Raw genomic sequence first — 18037 nt, forward strand, 5'->3', positions numbered from 1 at the left:
AAATATTTAACTCAGTACTTTCTTCAAGCTGTACGGTAGCATATGGAAGCTTTGGTGTTGTTCCCCAGTTATAAAGCGTTTGCAAAATGACAAAATGACAATCAATACAACAGTGATTGTAAATGGTGAGTTCAAGTTCTAAGAAATTCTAGCACGTGTAGTGTGACACCTGTCTAACCTCAAGAGGAGAGTCTGGTTCATCCAGGATGCTCTTTTCACTCTGTATCCGCTGCATCGTCCCTGTAGAACTGGGGTCCATTATCAGCACGTTCTGACTACCAGCTCCGCCGAACTTACAGTCACTCTTTCTGGAGTCAGTCGTCCTGCACACCTCGTAATTGTACACGTGTTGGAGAGTCCCTGTCCCCAAAGTGTCTGAGTAACGTGGTGGATAATATGGAATCACAGGGAGATTGGAGTGAAACAGGACGCGAGACTGTCTCCATCTGTAGATTTTCACTGAGATAATAACCACTACACACGTGATGAAGAGGAAGGAAACTACAGCCAGCGCCAGCACTAAGTAAAAAGTCAGGTTGTCGTTGTACTCCTTGTCGTGCGTAAAGTCAGTGAACTCCGACAGCACTTCCGGGAAGCTGTCCGCCACCGCCACGTTAACAACGACTGTAGCGGAACGAGAGGGCTGCCCGTTGTCCTCCACTATAACACTCAGTCTTTGTTTCACTGCGTCTTTATCAGTGACTTGGCGGATAGTTCTTATTTCTCCATTCTGTGAGCCCACTTCAAACAGCGCCCTGTCTGTGGCTTTCTGCAGTTTATAGGAGAGCCAGGCATTCTGTCCAGAGTCCACATCAACAGCCACCACTTTAGTGACCAGATAGCCCACATCTGCTGAACGAGGCACCAGTTCAGCCACCAGAGAGCCACCAGTCTGGACTGGGTACAGAACCTGAGGGGGGTTGTCGTTCTGGTCCTGGATCAGTATTTTCACAGTCACGTTACTACTGAGTGGAGGAGAGCCTCCATCCTGAGCTTTGACTCGGAAGTGAAAATCTTTGATCTGCTCGTAGTCAAAAGAGCGCACTGCATGGATGACTCCACTATCAGCACTAACGGACACATATGAGGAGACTGGCACTCCGTTAACAGAGGAGTCCTCCAGTATGTAAGAAACACGGGCATTCTGGTTCCAGTCAGCGTCTCTGGCTTTCACTGTGAATACAGAGAGACCTGGTGTGTTGTTTTCTACAATGTAGGCCTCATATGAGCTCCTCTCAAAGACAGGCGCGTTGTCATTCACGTCAGAGATCTGTAAGGTGAGAGTGACGCTGCTGGAGAGGGAGGGCACTCCCTCATCAGAGCAGGTCACTGTGATATTATACTCAGAGGATGTCTCTCTGTCTAATTCACTGTCTGTCACTAAAGTATAGAAACCATTGTTTGTTGATTTCATAACAAAAGGAATATCGTTATTCATAGAACACTGGACTTTACCATTCTCACCCGAGTCTGCGTCCTTAATATTTATCATTGTCACAACAGTACCGGGTTTGGCATCTTCTGATATCACGTTTGATTTTGACATTATATGAATTTCGGGTTTATTGTCATTCACGTCAGTGACGTCAATCATCACTTTACATGAATCAACTAGTCCTCCATCATCACTTGCTCGGACATTTATCTGAAAGGTTCGAGCTTTTTCATAGTCAACATTTCCTTTCAGTCGAATTTCACCACTTTCATCATTTACCTCAAATAACCCACGGGCGTGATCTGATATACTTGAAATAGAATAAGTTATTTTACCATTACTTCCATGATCTGCATCTGTTGCAGTAACTGTAACTACAAATGTACCGACTGGAGAATTTTCTTTTATCGAGGCTTTATAAATTGGCTGTGTAAAAACAGGGGCGTTATCATTAGCGTCTAAAACAGTGATGAGAATCTGCATTGTTCCCGTCATCTGCGGCTCTCCTCCATCCACGGCCGTCAGAACTAAAGACAAGTGCTCATGCTTCTCTCTGTCGAGAGGTTTCTCGAGAACCATTTCCACATTTTTTGTTCCATCTGCCTGATCGTGTAGTTTAATCATAAAATTATCTCTCGGCTCGAGTCTATATGTTTGCAAACCATTTGAACCAACATCAGGATCAACGGCCCGGTCTAATATGAATTTAGCCCCGCTGACCGCGGATTCACTAATTTTAAATCTGACGTCGTTCTTTTCGAATGAAGGAGGGTTATCATTAACATCTGTGATTTCAATAGTTACACTGTAAAATTCCATCGGATTCTCTAATATGATCTGAAAATGCAAAGCGCAAGGCGTCGTTTGTCCACAGAGCGCCTCTCTGTCTATCCTTTCCCTGATGAGGAGGACTCCTCTTTCGTTATTCAGCTCAATATATTCAACACTGTCTGGATTAAATATGCGAGCTTTGCCAGATTTAAGTCTTTTAACTTCCAACCCAAAGTCTTTTGCCATATTTCCAACGAGAGAGCCTTTGGGCATTTCCTCAGGAATGGAGTAGCTGACCTGCCCAAGCGCCGAGCTGAGCGAGAGGACCGACAAAAACAGCAGTACTTGCCCTCTCATTGTTCTGTCCGACGTAATTCCAGTGTGAACCATCAACGATGTTTATCGTTTGTTGTCCCGCATTGAAACGAAAACAAAGCTATTTAAGTATAGTCCGGGCATGAAAAGGAATTCGACGTCCTGTATCTCCGGTTAATTCCAAACGGTGCGCTGAGCGTCTGTCTTTCTCTCGCTCTAAAATAAAGGCTTTATGGGAGGTACAAAGAGTCTGCGGTAAATCTGATACAAACTGGCCAACAGCGGCCCTCCGAGGCTATTAATACAAATTGCAACGGAAAGTGGCAAAACTAAATGGACAAACATAAAAAATTAAAAATAAACACTTTACATGTGAATGGGCGGGGATGTTTGATACAACAGCTAACTAACAATGAAAAGGCACCTAATAGAGGAATGTGAGGTGTCAATATTCGATTTGCAACAGATTAGGTTAATTAAAGCAGCAAACTCACCAAAAACTAACTGAAAAACATACGTAGTTTTCAATATAAACTCGTGTCGCTCTCCAGGGTGCTGAAAATAACACATCGGCGTGGTTCTTCAACTGATTCCACACACTTTCTCTTACTTAACATATAGTACTTGTTGTACTGCTTGACATATAGTACTTGTTAAACTGAAGCTTCAGTGTAAGACCCTGCTATAAATCACTTTGAACAACATTGTATCACAAATAAATAGGGGATAGTAAATTGAAATGGCGAATTCAACATAGGAACATAGAGCTAAGAAATTCAAACCTCTAGAGGAGAGTCTGGTTCATCCAGGATGCTCTTTTCACTCTGTATCCGCTGCATCGTCCCTGTAGAACTGGGGTCCATTATCAGCACGTTCTGACTACCAGCTCCGCCGAACTTACAGTCACTCTTTCTGGAGTCAGTCGTCCTGCACACCTCGTAATTGTACACGTGCTGGAGAGTCCCTGTCCCCAAAGTGTCTGAGTAACGTGGTGGATAATATGGAATCACAGGGAGATTGGAGTGATACAGGACGCGAGACTGTCTCCATCTGTAGATTTTCACAGAGATAATAACCACTACACACGTGATGAAGAGGAAGGAAACTACAGCCAGAGCCAACACTAAGTAAAAAGTCAGGTTGTCGTTGTACTCCTTGTCGTGCGTAAAGTCAGTGAACTCCGACAGCACTTCAGGGAAGCTGTCCGCCACCGCCACGTTAACAACGACTGTAGCTGAACGAGAGGGCTGCCCGTTGTCCTCCACTATAACACTCAGTCTTTGTTTCACTGCGTCTTTATCAGTGACTTGGCGGATAGTCCTTATTTCTCCATTCTGTGAGCCCACTTCAAACAGCGCCCTGTCTGTGGCTTTCTGCAGTTTATAGGAGAGCCAGGCATTCTGTCCAGAGTCCACATCCACAGCCACCACTTTAGTGACCAGATAGCCCACATCTGCTGAACGAGGCACCAGTTCAGCCACCAGAGAGCCACCAGTCTGGACTGGGTACAGAACCTGAGGGGGGTTGTCGTTCTGGTCCTGGATCAGTATTTTCACAGTCACGTTACTACTGAGTGGAGGAGAGCCTCCATCCTGAGCTTTGACTCGGAAGTGAAAATTTTTGATCTGCTCGTAGTCAAAAGAGCGCACTGCATGGATGACTCCACTATCAGCACTAACGGACACATATGAGGAGACTGGCACTCCGTTAACAGAGGAGTCCTCCAGTATGTAAGAAACACGGGCATTCTGGTTCCAGTCAGCGTCTCTGGCTTTCACTGTGAATACAGAGAGACCTGGTGTGTTGTTTTCTACAATGTAGGCCTCGTATGAGCTCCTCTCAAAGACAGGTGCGTTGTCATTCACGTCAGAGATCTGTAAAGTGAGAGTGACGCTGCTGGAGAGGGAGGGCACACCCTCATCAGAGCAGCTCACTGTGATATTATACTCAGAGGATCTCTCTCTGTCTAACTCACTGTCTGTCACTAAGCTATAAAACTTATCTGACGTTGACTTTAACATGAAGTTGTTGTTATCATTAACGACGCAATGTACTTTTCCGTTTTCAGCAGAGTCTACATCTTCCACATTTATCATTGTCACAACAGTGTTAGGTTTTGCGTCTTCTGATATCACATTTGATTTTGACATAATATGAATATCAGGGCTGTTGTCGTTCATATCTAATACATCGACTATCAGTTTGCATGAACCAGTTAGTCCACCATCATCACTAGCGCGAATATTAACTTGGAAACTTCTCGACTTTTCAAAGTCCACTTTTCCAATCAAGGTGACCTCGCCTGTCGCCTTATTTATTTCAAACATCCCACGGGCATGATCTAGCATACCTGAAATTGAATATGTTATTTTACCATTCGATCCATGATCAGCGTCAGTTGCTGTTACTCTCACTACCACTGTTCCTACTGCTGCATTTTCCTGTATAGAGGCTTTGTAAACAGACTGTGTGAAAACAGGCTCATTGTCATTAGCGTCTAAAACAGTGATGTGAATCTGCATTGTCCCTGACATCTGCGGCTCGCCACCATCCACCGCCGTCAGAACTAGAGAAAGGTGTTCATTTTTCTCTCTGTCCAGCGGTGCATTCAAAACCATTTCAACGTTTTTACTACCGTCTCCTTGATTGTTCATTTTAAGAGAAAATATATCTGTTGGTTTCAAGACATACGTTTTTAAACCATTTTCGCCGACATCAGCATCAGTCGCCCTGTCTAAATTAAATGTACTGCCAATAAGTGCAGACTCGCTAATATTAAATTGAACATCGTTTGTAATAAAAGTCGGGGGGTTATCGTTTATATCTATGATTTCAACTGTGATACTGTAGAATTCCATTGGATTTTCCAATAGAATCTGAAAGTGCAGTGCGCAGGGCGTCGTTTGTCCACAGATCGCCTCTCTGTCTATTCTCTCTTTAATCAGCAGTCTTCCTCTTTCTCTGTTCAGCTCGACGTACGCCGTGCTGTCTCTTGTAAAAACGCGAGCCTTTCCGGAATGTAGTCTTTTGACATCTAAACCTAAATCCTGAGCTATGTTGCCGACGAAAGAGCCTTTCGGCATCTCCTCTGGAATGGAGTAGCTGACCTGTCCGAGCACTGCGCTGAAGAAGAGGACCGAGAGAAACAACGGTACTTGCCGCTTCATTGTTACGTACGTCGTCGTCTTTGCAAGAAATCCGTATGTAAACCAGTCAGTCCTCCTTTACAAGTATTTCCCCCAAATCTGCTGTCAAAAACAAGGTCTCAATAATCCACTCAGCGAAGAAAGAAACAGTCGTTCATTATGTCCATGCTAACTGTTGGAACCTCGCCTGTGCTTCTTTGTATGTCCCCGTTCTTTGCTTGAAGCTCAGATATACGGAGATGATGGGAGGTAACACTATTTATCTGCTGTAAGACTGGTACACACTGGTGAACAGCGTCCCTCTGAGTTCGAAGTCAAAATTACACAAGGGATGTGCAAACGAGTCATATGATTGGTGATGGTTACAGAAATTAGTTTGGTAAAATTAAATTAAATAAAAAAATAAAAAATTCGTGTAGATTGCAGAGAAGACAGTAGGTGCTGATATTATACAGACTTTTTTTGTTGCTGAAAACAGACAGAGTGTAAGCGAGAGGAATACTATTTCAAAACAAAATCATTTTGAAAATATTTTTTTCCTTTTGAAAATATCTTGTACATCAGTCAAGATATCTACTGACATTTAACTTTTAAGGAGTAGAGTAGTTCAGATCAGTAACAGTGTCTCTGTCCATGGTGCTGATTGCAGGTTTATGACTATTGACGACTATTAATAACTTCACATATTACAGCAAAAATATATATGCAAACAATTTTGACCTAAAATGAACCGCAAATAACCAACCTCTAGAGGAGAGTCTGGTTCATCCAGGATGCTCTTTTCACTCTGTATCCGCTGCATCGTCCCTGTAGAACTGGGGTCCATTATCAGCACGTTCTGACTACCAGCTCCGCTGAACTTACAGTCACTCTTTCTGGAGTCAGTCGTCCTGCACACCTCGTAATTGTACACGTGTTGGAGAGTCCCTGTCCCCAAAGTGTCTGAGTAACGTGGTGGATAATATGGAATCACAGGGAGATTGGAGTGAAACAGGACGCGAGACTGTCTCCATCTGTAGATTTTCACTGAGATAATAACCACTACACACGTGATGAAGAGGAAGGAAACTACAGCCAGAGCCAGCACTAAGTAAAAAGTCAGGTTGTCGTTGTACTCCTTGTCGTGCGTAAAGTCAGTGAACTCCGACAGCACTTCCGGGAAGCTATCCGCCACCGCCACGTTAACAACGACTGTAGCTGAACGAGAGGGCTGCCCGTTGTCCTCCACTATAACACTCAGTCTTTGTTTCACTGCGTCTTTATCAGTGACTTGGCGGATAGTTCTTATTTCTCCATTCTGTGAGCCCACTTCAAACAGCGCCCTGTCTGTGGCTTTCTGCAGTTTATAGGAGAGCCAGGCATTCTGTCCAGAGTCCACATCAACAGCCACCACTTTAGTGACCAGATAGCCCACATCTGCTGAACGAGGCACCAGTTCAGCCACCAGAGAGCCACCAGTCTGGACTGGGTACAGAACCTGAGGGGGGTTGTCGTTCTGGTCCTGGATCAGTATTTTCACAGTCACGTTACTACTGAGTGGAGGAGAGCCTCCATCCTGAGCTTTGACTCGGAAGTGAAAATCTTTGATCTGCTCGTAGTCAAAAGAGCGCACTGCATGGATGACTCCACTATCAGCACTAACGGACACATATGAGGAGACTGGCACTCCGTTAACAGAGGAGTCCTCCAGTATGTAAGAAACACGGGCATTCTGGTTCCAGTCAGCGTCTCTGGCTTTCACTGTGAATACAGAGAGACCTGGTGTGTTGTTTTCTACAATGTAGGCCTCATATGAGCTCCTCTCAAAGACAGGCGCGTTGTCATTCACGTCAGAGATTTGTAAGGTGAGAGTGACGCTGCTGGAGAGGGAGGGCACGCCCTCATCAGAGCAGGTCACTGTGATATTAAACTCAGAGGATCTCTCTCTGTCTAATTCACCGTCTGTCACTAAGCTATAGAAATTATTCGAAGTCGATTTCAGTAAAAACGGAATATTATCATTTATAAAACACTGAACTTTACCATTTTCACCCGAGTCGGGGTCCTGGATATTTATCATTGTGACGACTGTGTTGGGGTCTGCACTCTCTGATATAACGGTTGATTTAGACATGATTTTAATCGTAGGTTCATTGTCATTGATATCAACTACATCGACAATCACTTTACAAGAATCCGTCAGCCCTCCATTATCTCTTGCACGTACACTGATCTGAAAATGTCTCTTCTTTTCATAATCCAAACGTCCGATCAATCTGACTTCACCGCTGTCCTCATTTACTTCAAACATATGTCTGACGTCATCCAATGTGTTTGTGATTGAATACATTATTTTACCATTCAAACCATGATCAGCATCTGAAGCACTAACGGTGGTCACGATCGTGCCTTTTGCAGCATTTTCAGCCACCGTTCCTTTGTAAATCTTCTGTGTAAAAACGGGAGCATTGTCGTTCACATCTAATACAGTGATGGAAATCTGCATTGTTCCCGACATCTGTGGCTCTCCTCCATCTGCACCCGTCAACACTAACGATATAAACTCGTTTTTCTCTCTGTCCAATGGTTTTTGTAAAACCATTTCAACATTTTTTGTGCCATCCGCTTGACTGTGCAGCTTCAATAAAAAATTATCAGTTGGCTTAAGCACGTAACTTTGAAGACTATTTGAGCCAACATCCAAATCCACTGCTCGTTCCAAGTCAAATTTTGCCCCAACAACTGCAGACTCGCCAATTACGAATTTAATTTCGTTTTTTTCAAAGTTCGGTGCATTATCGTTAATATCTGTTATTTCTACTGTGACGCTGTAAAATTCCATAGGGTTCTCTAACACGATCTGGAAATGCACAGCACACGGCGTCGTATCGCCGCACAACGCCTCTCGGTCTATTCTCTCTTTGATAAGGAGGACTCCTCTGTCATTGTTCAGCTCGATGTATACTCTGCTATCACCAGAATAAACATGAGCGTTACCCAACTTCAGTCGTTTAACATCCAACCCTAAATCCTGGGCTATATTTCCGACGAAAGAGCCCTTCGACATTTCCTCCGGAATAGAGTAAGTGACCTGTGCGAAGGCTGACTTCAGACAGAGCATCGAAATAAAATACAGTACTTGCCGTCCCATTGTTTAAAATTTCATCGGCAATAAGAAACAGCCACTTCCTGTAATCCTTTGGAAAGATTGTAAAGTCACTCGAAACAAAATGTGAAACAAAAACAGTCCTCAGGATGGGCGAAACGTAAAGATAATCCTGTCGCGAGATAAATCGGCCACTCTGGAGGAGACAATGCCGTCTGCGCCTGCCCTTCCTCTCGAATATATCGACATGAAGAGGCGGTGCTGCTGTAAGTATACTATAACTGCAACAGACTAGCCGACAGCGGCCCACTGAGTTCAGAAAGCAAAACTACACGGAAAGAGGAGGGATGGGAGAGGAGAAAAAGTGAAGACTGACGACTGATAAAAGCTGGGATTGAATTGTTACACTATCAGGCTTAAAAGTATATATATTCAAACCTTAATTCCATTTTAAGTGTGAAGAATAAAATTGGTAATTTTCTGTCGTATTTAATAACACAAAATTATACTGTGCAAATGCTGCTCTCCAAGGTGCTGAAAAGGAGAAAACCAGAAAATGTATATAAATTGTGTAGCATTTACATTCGAGATTTTCGTGATGACAAATAGTAAGGAAAAGTGATGTGACACCTTTCTAACCTCTAGAGGAGAGTCTGGTTCATCCAGGATGCTCTTTTCACTCTGTATCCGCTGCATCGTCCCTGTAGAACTGGGGTCCATTATCAGCACGTTCTGACTACCAGCTCCGCCGAACTTACAGTCACTCTTTCTGGAGTCAGTCGTCCTGCACACCTCGTAATTGTACACGTGTTGGAGAGTCCCTGTCCCCAAAGTGTCTGAGTAACGTGGTGGATAATATGGAATCACAGGGAGATTGGAGTGATACAGGACGCGAGACTGTCTCCATCTGTAGATTTTCACTGAGATAATAACCACTACACACGTGATGAAGAGGAAGGAAACTACAGCCAGAGCCAACACTAAGTAAAAAGTCAGGTTGTCGTTGTACTCCTTGTCGTGCGTAAAGTCAGTGAACTCCGACAGCACTTCAGGGAAGCTGTCCGCCACCGCCACGTTAACAACGACTGTAGCTGAACGAGAGGGCTGCCCGTTGTCCTCCACTATAACACTCAGTCTTTGTTTCACTGCGTCTTTATCAGTGACTTGGCGGATAGTCCTTATTTCTCCATTCTGTGAGCCCACTTCAAACAGCGCCCTGTCTGTGGCTTTCTGCAGTTTATAGGAGAGCCAGGCATTCTGTCCAGAGTCCACATCAACAGCCACCACTTTAGTGACCAGATAGCCCACATCTGCTGAACGAGGCACCAGTTCAGCCACCAGAGAGCCACCAGTCTGGACTGGGTACAGAACCTGAGGGGGGTTGTCGTTCTGGTCCTGGATCAGTATTTTCACAGTCACGTTGCTACTGAGTGGAGGAGAGCCTCCATCCTGAGCTTTGACTCGGAAGTGAAAATCTTTGATCTGCTCGTAGTCAAAAGAGCGCACTGCATGGATGACTCCACTATCAGCACTAACGGACACATATGAGGAGACTGGCACTCCGTTAACAGAGGAGTCCTCCAGTATGTAAGAAACACGGGCATTCTGGTTCCAGTCAGCGTCTCTGGCTTTCACTGTGAATACAGAGAGACCTGGTGTGTTGTTTTCTACAATGTAGGCCTCATATGAGCTCCTCTCAAAGACAGGCGCGTTGTCATTCACGTCAGAGATCTGTAAGGTGAGAGTGACGCTGCTGGAGAGGGAGGGCACTCCCTCATCAGAGCAGCTCACTGTGATATTATGCTCAGATGCTGTCTCTCGGTCTAAATCACTGTCTGTCACAATACTGTATAGATTACTAGATGTAGCTGTAAGAGCAAATGGTATATTTTTGTTAATCACACACCGGACTTTCCCGTTTTCTTCAGAATCAGGATCATTTACGCTCATTACAGCTACCACGGTGTGTGAACGTGAATCTTCTCCAACTGAATTTGATGATGAGATCATATTTATAACAGGACTATTGTCATTAATATCACCCACATCAATGCTCACTTTGCTTGAATCAGACAGACCCCCTCGGTCAACTGCCTCAATATCTATTTCATAATTTCTCGCCTTTTCAAAATCAATCGGCCCATTTAAAATGAGCTGACCGTCTTCGGTAATGTGGAATAAATCTAAAGATCCTATCGCATCATTACCGATTACGTAGCTAACCTCCCCATTCGAGCCTTTGTCCGCATCGGAGGCACTCACTTTGGTGATGATGGTTCCTTTGAGAGCATTTTCTTTCACACTTGCTTTGTATATTGTTTGTGTAAACACAGGAGCGTTGTCATTAACGTCTAACACAGTTATATGAATCTGCATAGTGCCAGACTTCTGCGGCTCTCCACCATCTACAGCCGTCAACAATAAGGAGGCAAACTCCTTTTTCTCTCTATCCAGAGGCTTCTGTAAAATCATTTCAACCTTCTTCACACCGTCAGACTGACCGTGTAATTTAAGTATAAAATTATCATTGGGCTTCAGTGTGTAGCTCTGAAGACCATTCCGTCCTATATCGAGGTCTATTGCTTTTTCTAACACAAATTTAGAGCCGATGACTGCCGACTCGCTGATTTCAATGTTTTTCTCGTCCTTTTGGAAAACTGGAGCATTGTCGTTAATGTCTGTGATTTCGACAGTAACCGGGAATATTTCTATTGGGCTTTCTAAGGCAATCTGAAAATGCAAAGCGCAAGGCGTTGTCTGGCCACACAGAGCTTCGCGGTCGATTCTCTCTTTGACAACGAGGAGTCCTTTTTCCTTGTTAAGCTGAATGTACTCTGTACTGTCCCCTGTGTGAATACGAGCTCTACGCGCTTGCAGTCGTTTAACATCCAAACCTAAATCCTGAGCTATGTTACCGACCAAGGAGCCTTTGGCCATTTCCTCGGGGATAGAGTAGCTGACCTGGCCGAGCACTGAGCTGAGACACAGGACCGAGAAAAACCACAGTACTTGCCGTCTCATTGTTCTTTCAGAAAACTCCTCGAATAAAAAATAACGTGTTGTCCTCCCTTTAGATATCACCGTTACTGATGCAAATCAAACCCACAGGAAGGTCAGTTTAATCAACAACTGACAGAAAAATATTCCAGATTGATATATTCCGCGCATTGTGTTTCATCCTCCGTCGACTGTGCATTTATGTGTCGGAGTCCGTCTCCCTTGTGAGAGAACGGAGGTTGTCCTCGTATAAATATGGTTATAAACGCTGAGAGGCTGGTCAACAGCGGCCCACTCAGTTCACTACTTGAAACTACACGTGTTAAAGGAAAAAACACAATCTTACCTCTGCTGTTACTTATGTATTCGCTGAACAAACAACCACCCATTCAAAACTACTGGGAAAGCTTTACTGTAAATTAAATTGGTGATAAACATCACATTTTGCCAACTAAGTATTTGTTTCTAAAGTGTGAAGAAAAGAGAAAGATATGAAGACAATAAATAACACTATGAGAGAGAGAGAGAGAGATAGACAGATATATAAATAGATCGAATGGGAAAAAACGGAGGCTGTTCTTTCGCTGTCCAAGGTACTGAAAGTGTATGCATTGTAAATTACGTAATTGAAAATATAACTAAACAAAAAAATATGATTTTCTAGTAATAATTATGTAGGTCTAACCTCAAGAGCAGAGTCTGGTTCATCCAGGATGCTCTTTTCACTCTGTATCCGCTGCATCGTCCCTGTAGAACTGGGGTCCATTATCAGCACGTTCTGACTACCAGCTCCGCCGAACTTACAGTCACTCTTTCTGGAGTCAGTCGTCCTGCACACCTCGTAATTGTACACGTGTTGGAGAGTCCCTGTCCCCAAAGTGTCTGAGTAACGTGGTGGATAATATGGAATCACAGGGAGATTGGAGTGAAACAGGACGCGAGATTGTCTCCACCTGTAGATTTTCACTGAGATAATAACCACTACACACGTGATGAAGAGGAAGGAAACTACAGCCAGAGCCAACACTAAGTAAAAAGTCAGGTTGTCGTTGTACTCCTTGTCGTGCGTAAAGTCAGTGAACTCCGACAGCACTTCAGGGAAGCTGTCCGCCACCGCCACGTTAACAACGACTGTAGCGGAACGAGAGGGCTGCCCGTTGTCCTCCACTATAACACTCAGTCTTTGTTTCACTGCGTCTTTATCAGTGACTTGGCGGATAGTTCTTATTTCTCCATTCTGTGAGCCCACTTCAAACAGCGCCCTGTCGGTGGCTTTCTGCAGTTTATAGGAGAGCCAGGCATTCTGTCCAGAGTCCACATCAACAGCCACCACTTTAGTGACCAGATAGCCCACATCTGCTGAACGAGGCACCAGTTCAGCCACCAGAGAGCCACCAGTCTGGACTGGGTACAGAACCTGAGGGGGGTTGTCGTTCTGGTCCTGGATCAGTATTTTCACAGTCACGTTACTACTGAGTGGAGGAGAGCCTCCATCCTGAGCTTTGACTCGGAAGTGAAAATCTTTGATCTGCTCGTAGTCAAAAGAGCGCACTGCATGGATGACTCCACTATCAGCACTAACGGACACATATGAGGAGACTGGCACTCCGTTAACAGAGGAGTCCTCCAGTATGTAAGAAACACGGGCATTCTGCTTCCAGTCAGCGTCTCTGGCTTTCACTGTGAATACAGAGAGACCTGGTGTGTTGTTTTCTACAATGTAGGCCTCATATGAGCTCCTCTCAAAGACAGGCGCGTTGTCATTCACGTCAGAGATCTGTAAGGTGAGAGTGACGCTGCTGGAGAGGGAGGGCACGCCCTCATCAGAGCAGGTCACTGTGATATTATACTCAGAGGATCTCTCTCGGTCTAATTCACTGTCTGTCACTAAGCTATAGAAATTATTTTCAGTCGACCTCAATAAGAACGGAATATTTTCATTTACTGCACATTTAACTTTTCCATTCTCACCATCGTCTATGTCTTGGATGTTAATTATTGTTACGACAGTGCCACTTTGAATATCTTCGGATATCACATTTGTTTTAGACATTACATCTATCAGTGGGTTATTATCATTCACATCTAAAATGTCGACCATTACTTTACATGTGTCGGTTAGTCCTCCCTCGTCACTCGCACGTAAATTGATTTGATAATTACGTGATTTTTCGTAGTCTATATTTCCAATCAATCTAACCTCACCAGTGTGTTCATTTACCTCAAACAAATTTCGGACACTATCTAACGTGCTTCTGATCGAATACGTTATTCTTCCATTTGATCCGTGATCGGCATCTGATGCACTGACTGTCGTCACAACTGTGCCTTTTGGTGAATTTTCTTCAACGGTAGCTTTGTATATGGGCTTTGTGAAAACTGGTGCGTTATCATTGACATCTAACACCGTGATAAGAATCTGCATTGTTCCAGACCTGCGAGGCTCTCCTCCATCCACGGCCGTCAACACTACAGACAGATGCTCGTTCTTCTCTCTGTCAAGAGGTTGTTTCAAAATCATCTCCACATTCCTGGAGCCGTCTGCTTGATTGTGTAGTTTTAGAGCGAAATGATCAGTCTGTTCCAAGCGATAGGTTTGGACACCATTTATTCCCACATCTAAATCCACCGCCCCTTCCAAATCAAACTTAGATCCGATCACTGCAGACTCGCTTATTTTAAATTTAATATCACCTTTCTCAAAGGCAGGAGAATTATCGTTTATATCTACGATTTCAACTATTATTCTGTAAAATTCAATGGGTTTGTCTAATATAATCTGGAAATGCAAAGCACAAGGCATCGTCTGTCCGCAGAGCGTTTCTCTGTCTATTTGTTCTTTGATTAGGAGGACTCCCCTGGCTTTATTCAGCTCTATGTATTCTCTGCTATCACCGAAGTACACACGAGCATTACGTGATTTCAGTCTCTCGACATCTAAACCCAAATCCTCTGCGACATTACCGACAACAGAGCCCACAGACAGTTCCTCGTTAATGGAGTAGGTGACCTGGCCGAGCACAGCACCGACAAAAAGGAGCGAGATGAAAAACAGTACTTGCCGTTTCATTGTTCTCCTCGATATTATATTAAAGGCAGAAATGCACGTTTAGCTGTCGAAGAAAATGAGCCAACGATATATTCCAACAACAAGCACAAAGTCAGGGTATATTCCTCAACAAAGAAAGAGAATAATCCAAGCGAGATGGGTGTTTTAGTCTCGACTCTAACACCGTCGTGTGCTATATCTAGTACCCTCCTCTCCTCGTTTGCGTTTGAAGATGGGGAGGCACTGTTGATAATATGCTCCACCCGAGCAACATGCTGGACTACAGCGTCCCTACGAGTTCAACATGCATAACTACAGGAACACTGATAAAAATAAACTCCTGTCTGGAGCACAGTGATGAAGATTGAACCACAATGATGTTATAAATGCTGGGAAAGGTACATTGATAATAAGATGAAATGGCATTTATTAATTTGTTGGAACAAAGTTGCTGCAATTTATCACAAATGCAATTAGTAGGATGTATAAGATATATGTGTAGAAATAGTAATCAAGAATGTTTTTTTTCTTCTAAAAACTGTCTCTGGTGCTGAAAGTGACCACGGAAATTGTACTTATGTACATGAATTTTATGCATGGAGTGGTAACTATACACATACAAATGCAAAATAATAAGAACTACTTTAATGTAACGGTCTAACCTCTAGAGGAGAGTCTGGTTCGTCCAGGATGCTCTTTTCACCCTGTATCCGCTGCATCGTCCCTGTAGAACTGGGGTCCATTATCAGCACGTTCTGACTACCAGCTCCTCCGAACTTACAGTCACTCTTTCTGGAGTCAGTCGTCCTGCACACCTCGTAATTGTACACGTGCTGGAGAGTCCCTGTCCCCAAAGTGTCTGAGTAACGTGGTGGATAATATGGAATCACAGGGAGATTGGAGTGAAACAGGACGCGAGACTGTCTCCATCTGTAGATTTTCACTGAGATAATAACCACTACACACGTGATGAAGAGGAAGGAAACTACAGCCAGAGCCAACACTAAGTAAAAAGTCAGGTTGTCGTTGTACTCCTTGTCGTGCGTAAAGTCAGTGAACTCCGACAGCACTTCCGGGAAGTTGTCCGCCACCGCCACGTTAACAACGACTGTAGCGGAACGAGAGGGCTGCCCGTTGTCCTCCACTATAACACTCAGTCTTTGTTTCACTGCGTCTTTATCAGTGACTTGGCGGATAGTTCTTATTTCTCCATTCTGTGAGCCCACTTCAAACAGCGCCCTGTCTGTGGCTTTCTGCAGTTTATAGGAGAGCCAGGCGTTCTGTCCAGAGTCCACATCAACAGCCACCACTTTAGTGACCAGATAGCCCACATCTGCTGAACGAGGCACCAGTTCAGCCACCACAGAGCCACCAGTCTGGACTGGGTACAGAACCTGAGGGGGGTTGTCGTTCTGGTCCTGGATCAGTATTTTCACAGTCACGTTACTACTGAGTGGAGGAGAGCCTCCATCCTGAGCTTTGACTCGGAAGTGAAAATCTTTGATCTGCTCGTAGTCAAAAGAGCGCACTGCATGGATGACTCCACTATCAGCACTAACGGACACATATGAGGAGACTGGCACTCCGTTAACAGAGGAGTCCTCCAGTATGTAAGAAACACGGGCATTCTGGTTCCAGTCAGCGTCTCTGGCTTTCACTGTGAATACAGAGAGACCTGGTGTGTTGTTTTCTACAATGTAGGCCTCATATGAGCTCCTCTCAAAGACAGGCGCGTTGTCATTCACGTCAGAGATCTGTAAGGTGAGAGTGACGCTGCTGGAGAGGGAGGGCACGCCCTCATCAGAGCAGGTCACTGTGATATTATACTCAGAGGATCTCTCTCTGTCTAATTCACTGTCTGTTAGCAGGCTATAGAAATTATTAGAGGTAAATTTAATTTCAAATGGCATGTTTTCATTTATAACACATTGGACTTTGCCATTAGTGTCAGAATCAGGGTCATTAACACTCATTAGAGCTATTACAGTTTTTTGGGCCGAGTCCTCCGGTACTGAGCCTGATGTTGATATCATATTTACAATAGGGCTATTGTCGTTCACGTCAATTACATCAATAATTATCTTACTTGAATCTGAGAGTCCGCCCTGATCGACCGCTTCTATGTCGATGTGATAATGTTTTTCTTTTTCATAGTCTATTGCACCATCTAGTATCACCTCACCTTGACTGTTAATGTGAAATAATTTTGAAACGGTATCCATGCTATTCCCTATGGCGTATGTAACCTCGCCGTTTGAGCCTTTGTCTGCATCTGAAGCACTGACCTTAGTAACGAGTGTTCCTATTGCGGAGTTTTCTGTAATACTTGCTTTGTAAACCTGTTTACCGAAGACAGGGGCATTGTCGTTTGCATCCAACACAGTCACGTGAATCTGCATTGTTCCTGTCCTCTGTGGTTCTCCTCCGTCCTCCGCAGTCAACACTAACGATATGTGTTCTTGTTTCTCTCGGTCCAAAGGCTTTTGTAAAACCATTTCTACCTTATTGCTTCCATCGAACTGAGAATGCAGTTTAAGCGCAAAATTCTCACTCGGCTTTAGAGTGTATCTCTGAAGACCATTTACTCCGATATCGGGGTCAATCGCTTTCTCTAGCAAGAACTTAGAGCCGATGACGGCAGTCTCGCTTATTTCAAATCTCCTCTCCTCCTTTTGAAAAAGTGGAGCGTTGTCATTGATGTCAGTGATTTCTACAGTAACCGGGAATAATTCTAATGGGTTCTCCAACGTAATTTGAAAATGCAGAGCGCAAGGCGTTGTCTGTCTGCAGAGCGCTTCACGGTCTATTTTTTCTTTAACGAGGAGGACTCCCCTGTCTCTATTCAGCTCGATGTACTGAGCGCTGTCTCCCGTGTAAATACGAGCTTTACCGGACCGCAGCCGTTTGACGTCTAAACCTAGATCTTGTGCAATGTTACCGACCAAAGAGGCTTTTGCCATTTCCTCCGGAATTGAGTAGCTGACCTGTCCGCGCACAGGACGCAGGCAAAAGATGGAGATCAACAACAGTACTTGCCGTTTCATTGTTCTGGCCGATACCTCTGTAGCACAACAGATAGAGCGTGTTATTCCGTTTTAGCAGTAAGATTCCACCCATGTAAACAAAAACTGAAGAGAATTTGGTTTTAGTCCATACAGCAGAAAAATATAATCCAGGTTGGTGATGCCTGTGGATCGTAGGGTCTGATCTCCGAGAAGGGAATTGTACATCTGAGCCTG

The 18037-nt window shown here is 44.2% G+C and overlaps 4 protein-coding genes across 38 annotated transcripts in view; all 4 read right to left on the minus strand.

Annotated features, from left to right (window-relative positions):
- Window positions 1-18037, minus strand: part of LOC117768880 (protocadherin gamma-A11-like) — a 253231-nt gene that overhangs the window by 51384 nt on the left and 183810 nt on the right. For 2 of the 35 annotated variants that reach the window (XM_034597360.1, XM_034597340.1), the window contains exon 1: window positions 15461-17998. The exons of 29 other annotated variants lie outside the window; for them this stretch is intronic. In XM_034597360.1, coding sequence (XP_034453251.1) covers window positions 15461-17842 — 2382 coding nt within the window. In that variant the 5' untranslated portion in view covers window positions 17843-17998. Of the gene's footprint in view, window positions 1-178; window positions 2717-3303; window positions 6094-15460; window positions 17999-18037 lie in introns of those variants that run through there. 4 more of the 35 variants (XM_034597342.1, XM_034597320.1, XM_034597333.1 and 1 more) reach the window with 3 other exon arrangements.
- Window positions 3283-8812, minus strand: LOC117768908 (protocadherin beta-16-like). The gene is made up of 2 exons (XM_034597393.1): window positions 6413-8812; window positions 3283-3303 (listed from the first exon to the last, which is right to left on the minus strand). Exons 1-2 carry the CDS (start codon window positions 8795-8797, stop codon window positions 3298-3300), a joined length of 2391 nt encoding a protein of 796 aa, XP_034453284.1. The 5' UTR covers window positions 8798-8812; the 3' UTR covers window positions 3283-3297.
- Window positions 9227-11976, minus strand: LOC117768883 (protocadherin beta-16-like). The gene has a single exon (XM_034597367.1). The coding sequence runs from the start codon at window positions 11771-11773 to the stop codon at window positions 9242-9244; it is 2532 nt and encodes an 843-aa protein (XP_034453258.1). The 5' UTR covers window positions 11774-11976; the 3' UTR covers window positions 9227-9241.
- LOC117768904 (protocadherin beta-16-like) lies at window positions 12400-15397 on the minus strand. Its single transcript, XM_034597389.1, has one exon. It carries the CDS (start codon window positions 14817-14819, stop codon window positions 12420-12422), a length of 2400 nt encoding a protein of 799 aa, XP_034453280.1. The 5' UTR covers window positions 14820-15397; the 3' UTR covers window positions 12400-12419.

The sequence above is a fragment of the Hippoglossus hippoglossus genome, chromosome 10 (assembly GCF_009819705.1).
Source record: "Hippoglossus hippoglossus isolate fHipHip1 chromosome 10, fHipHip1.pri, whole genome shotgun sequence".
Taxonomy (NCBI): Eukaryota; Metazoa; Chordata; class Actinopteri; order Pleuronectiformes; family Pleuronectidae; genus Hippoglossus; species Hippoglossus hippoglossus.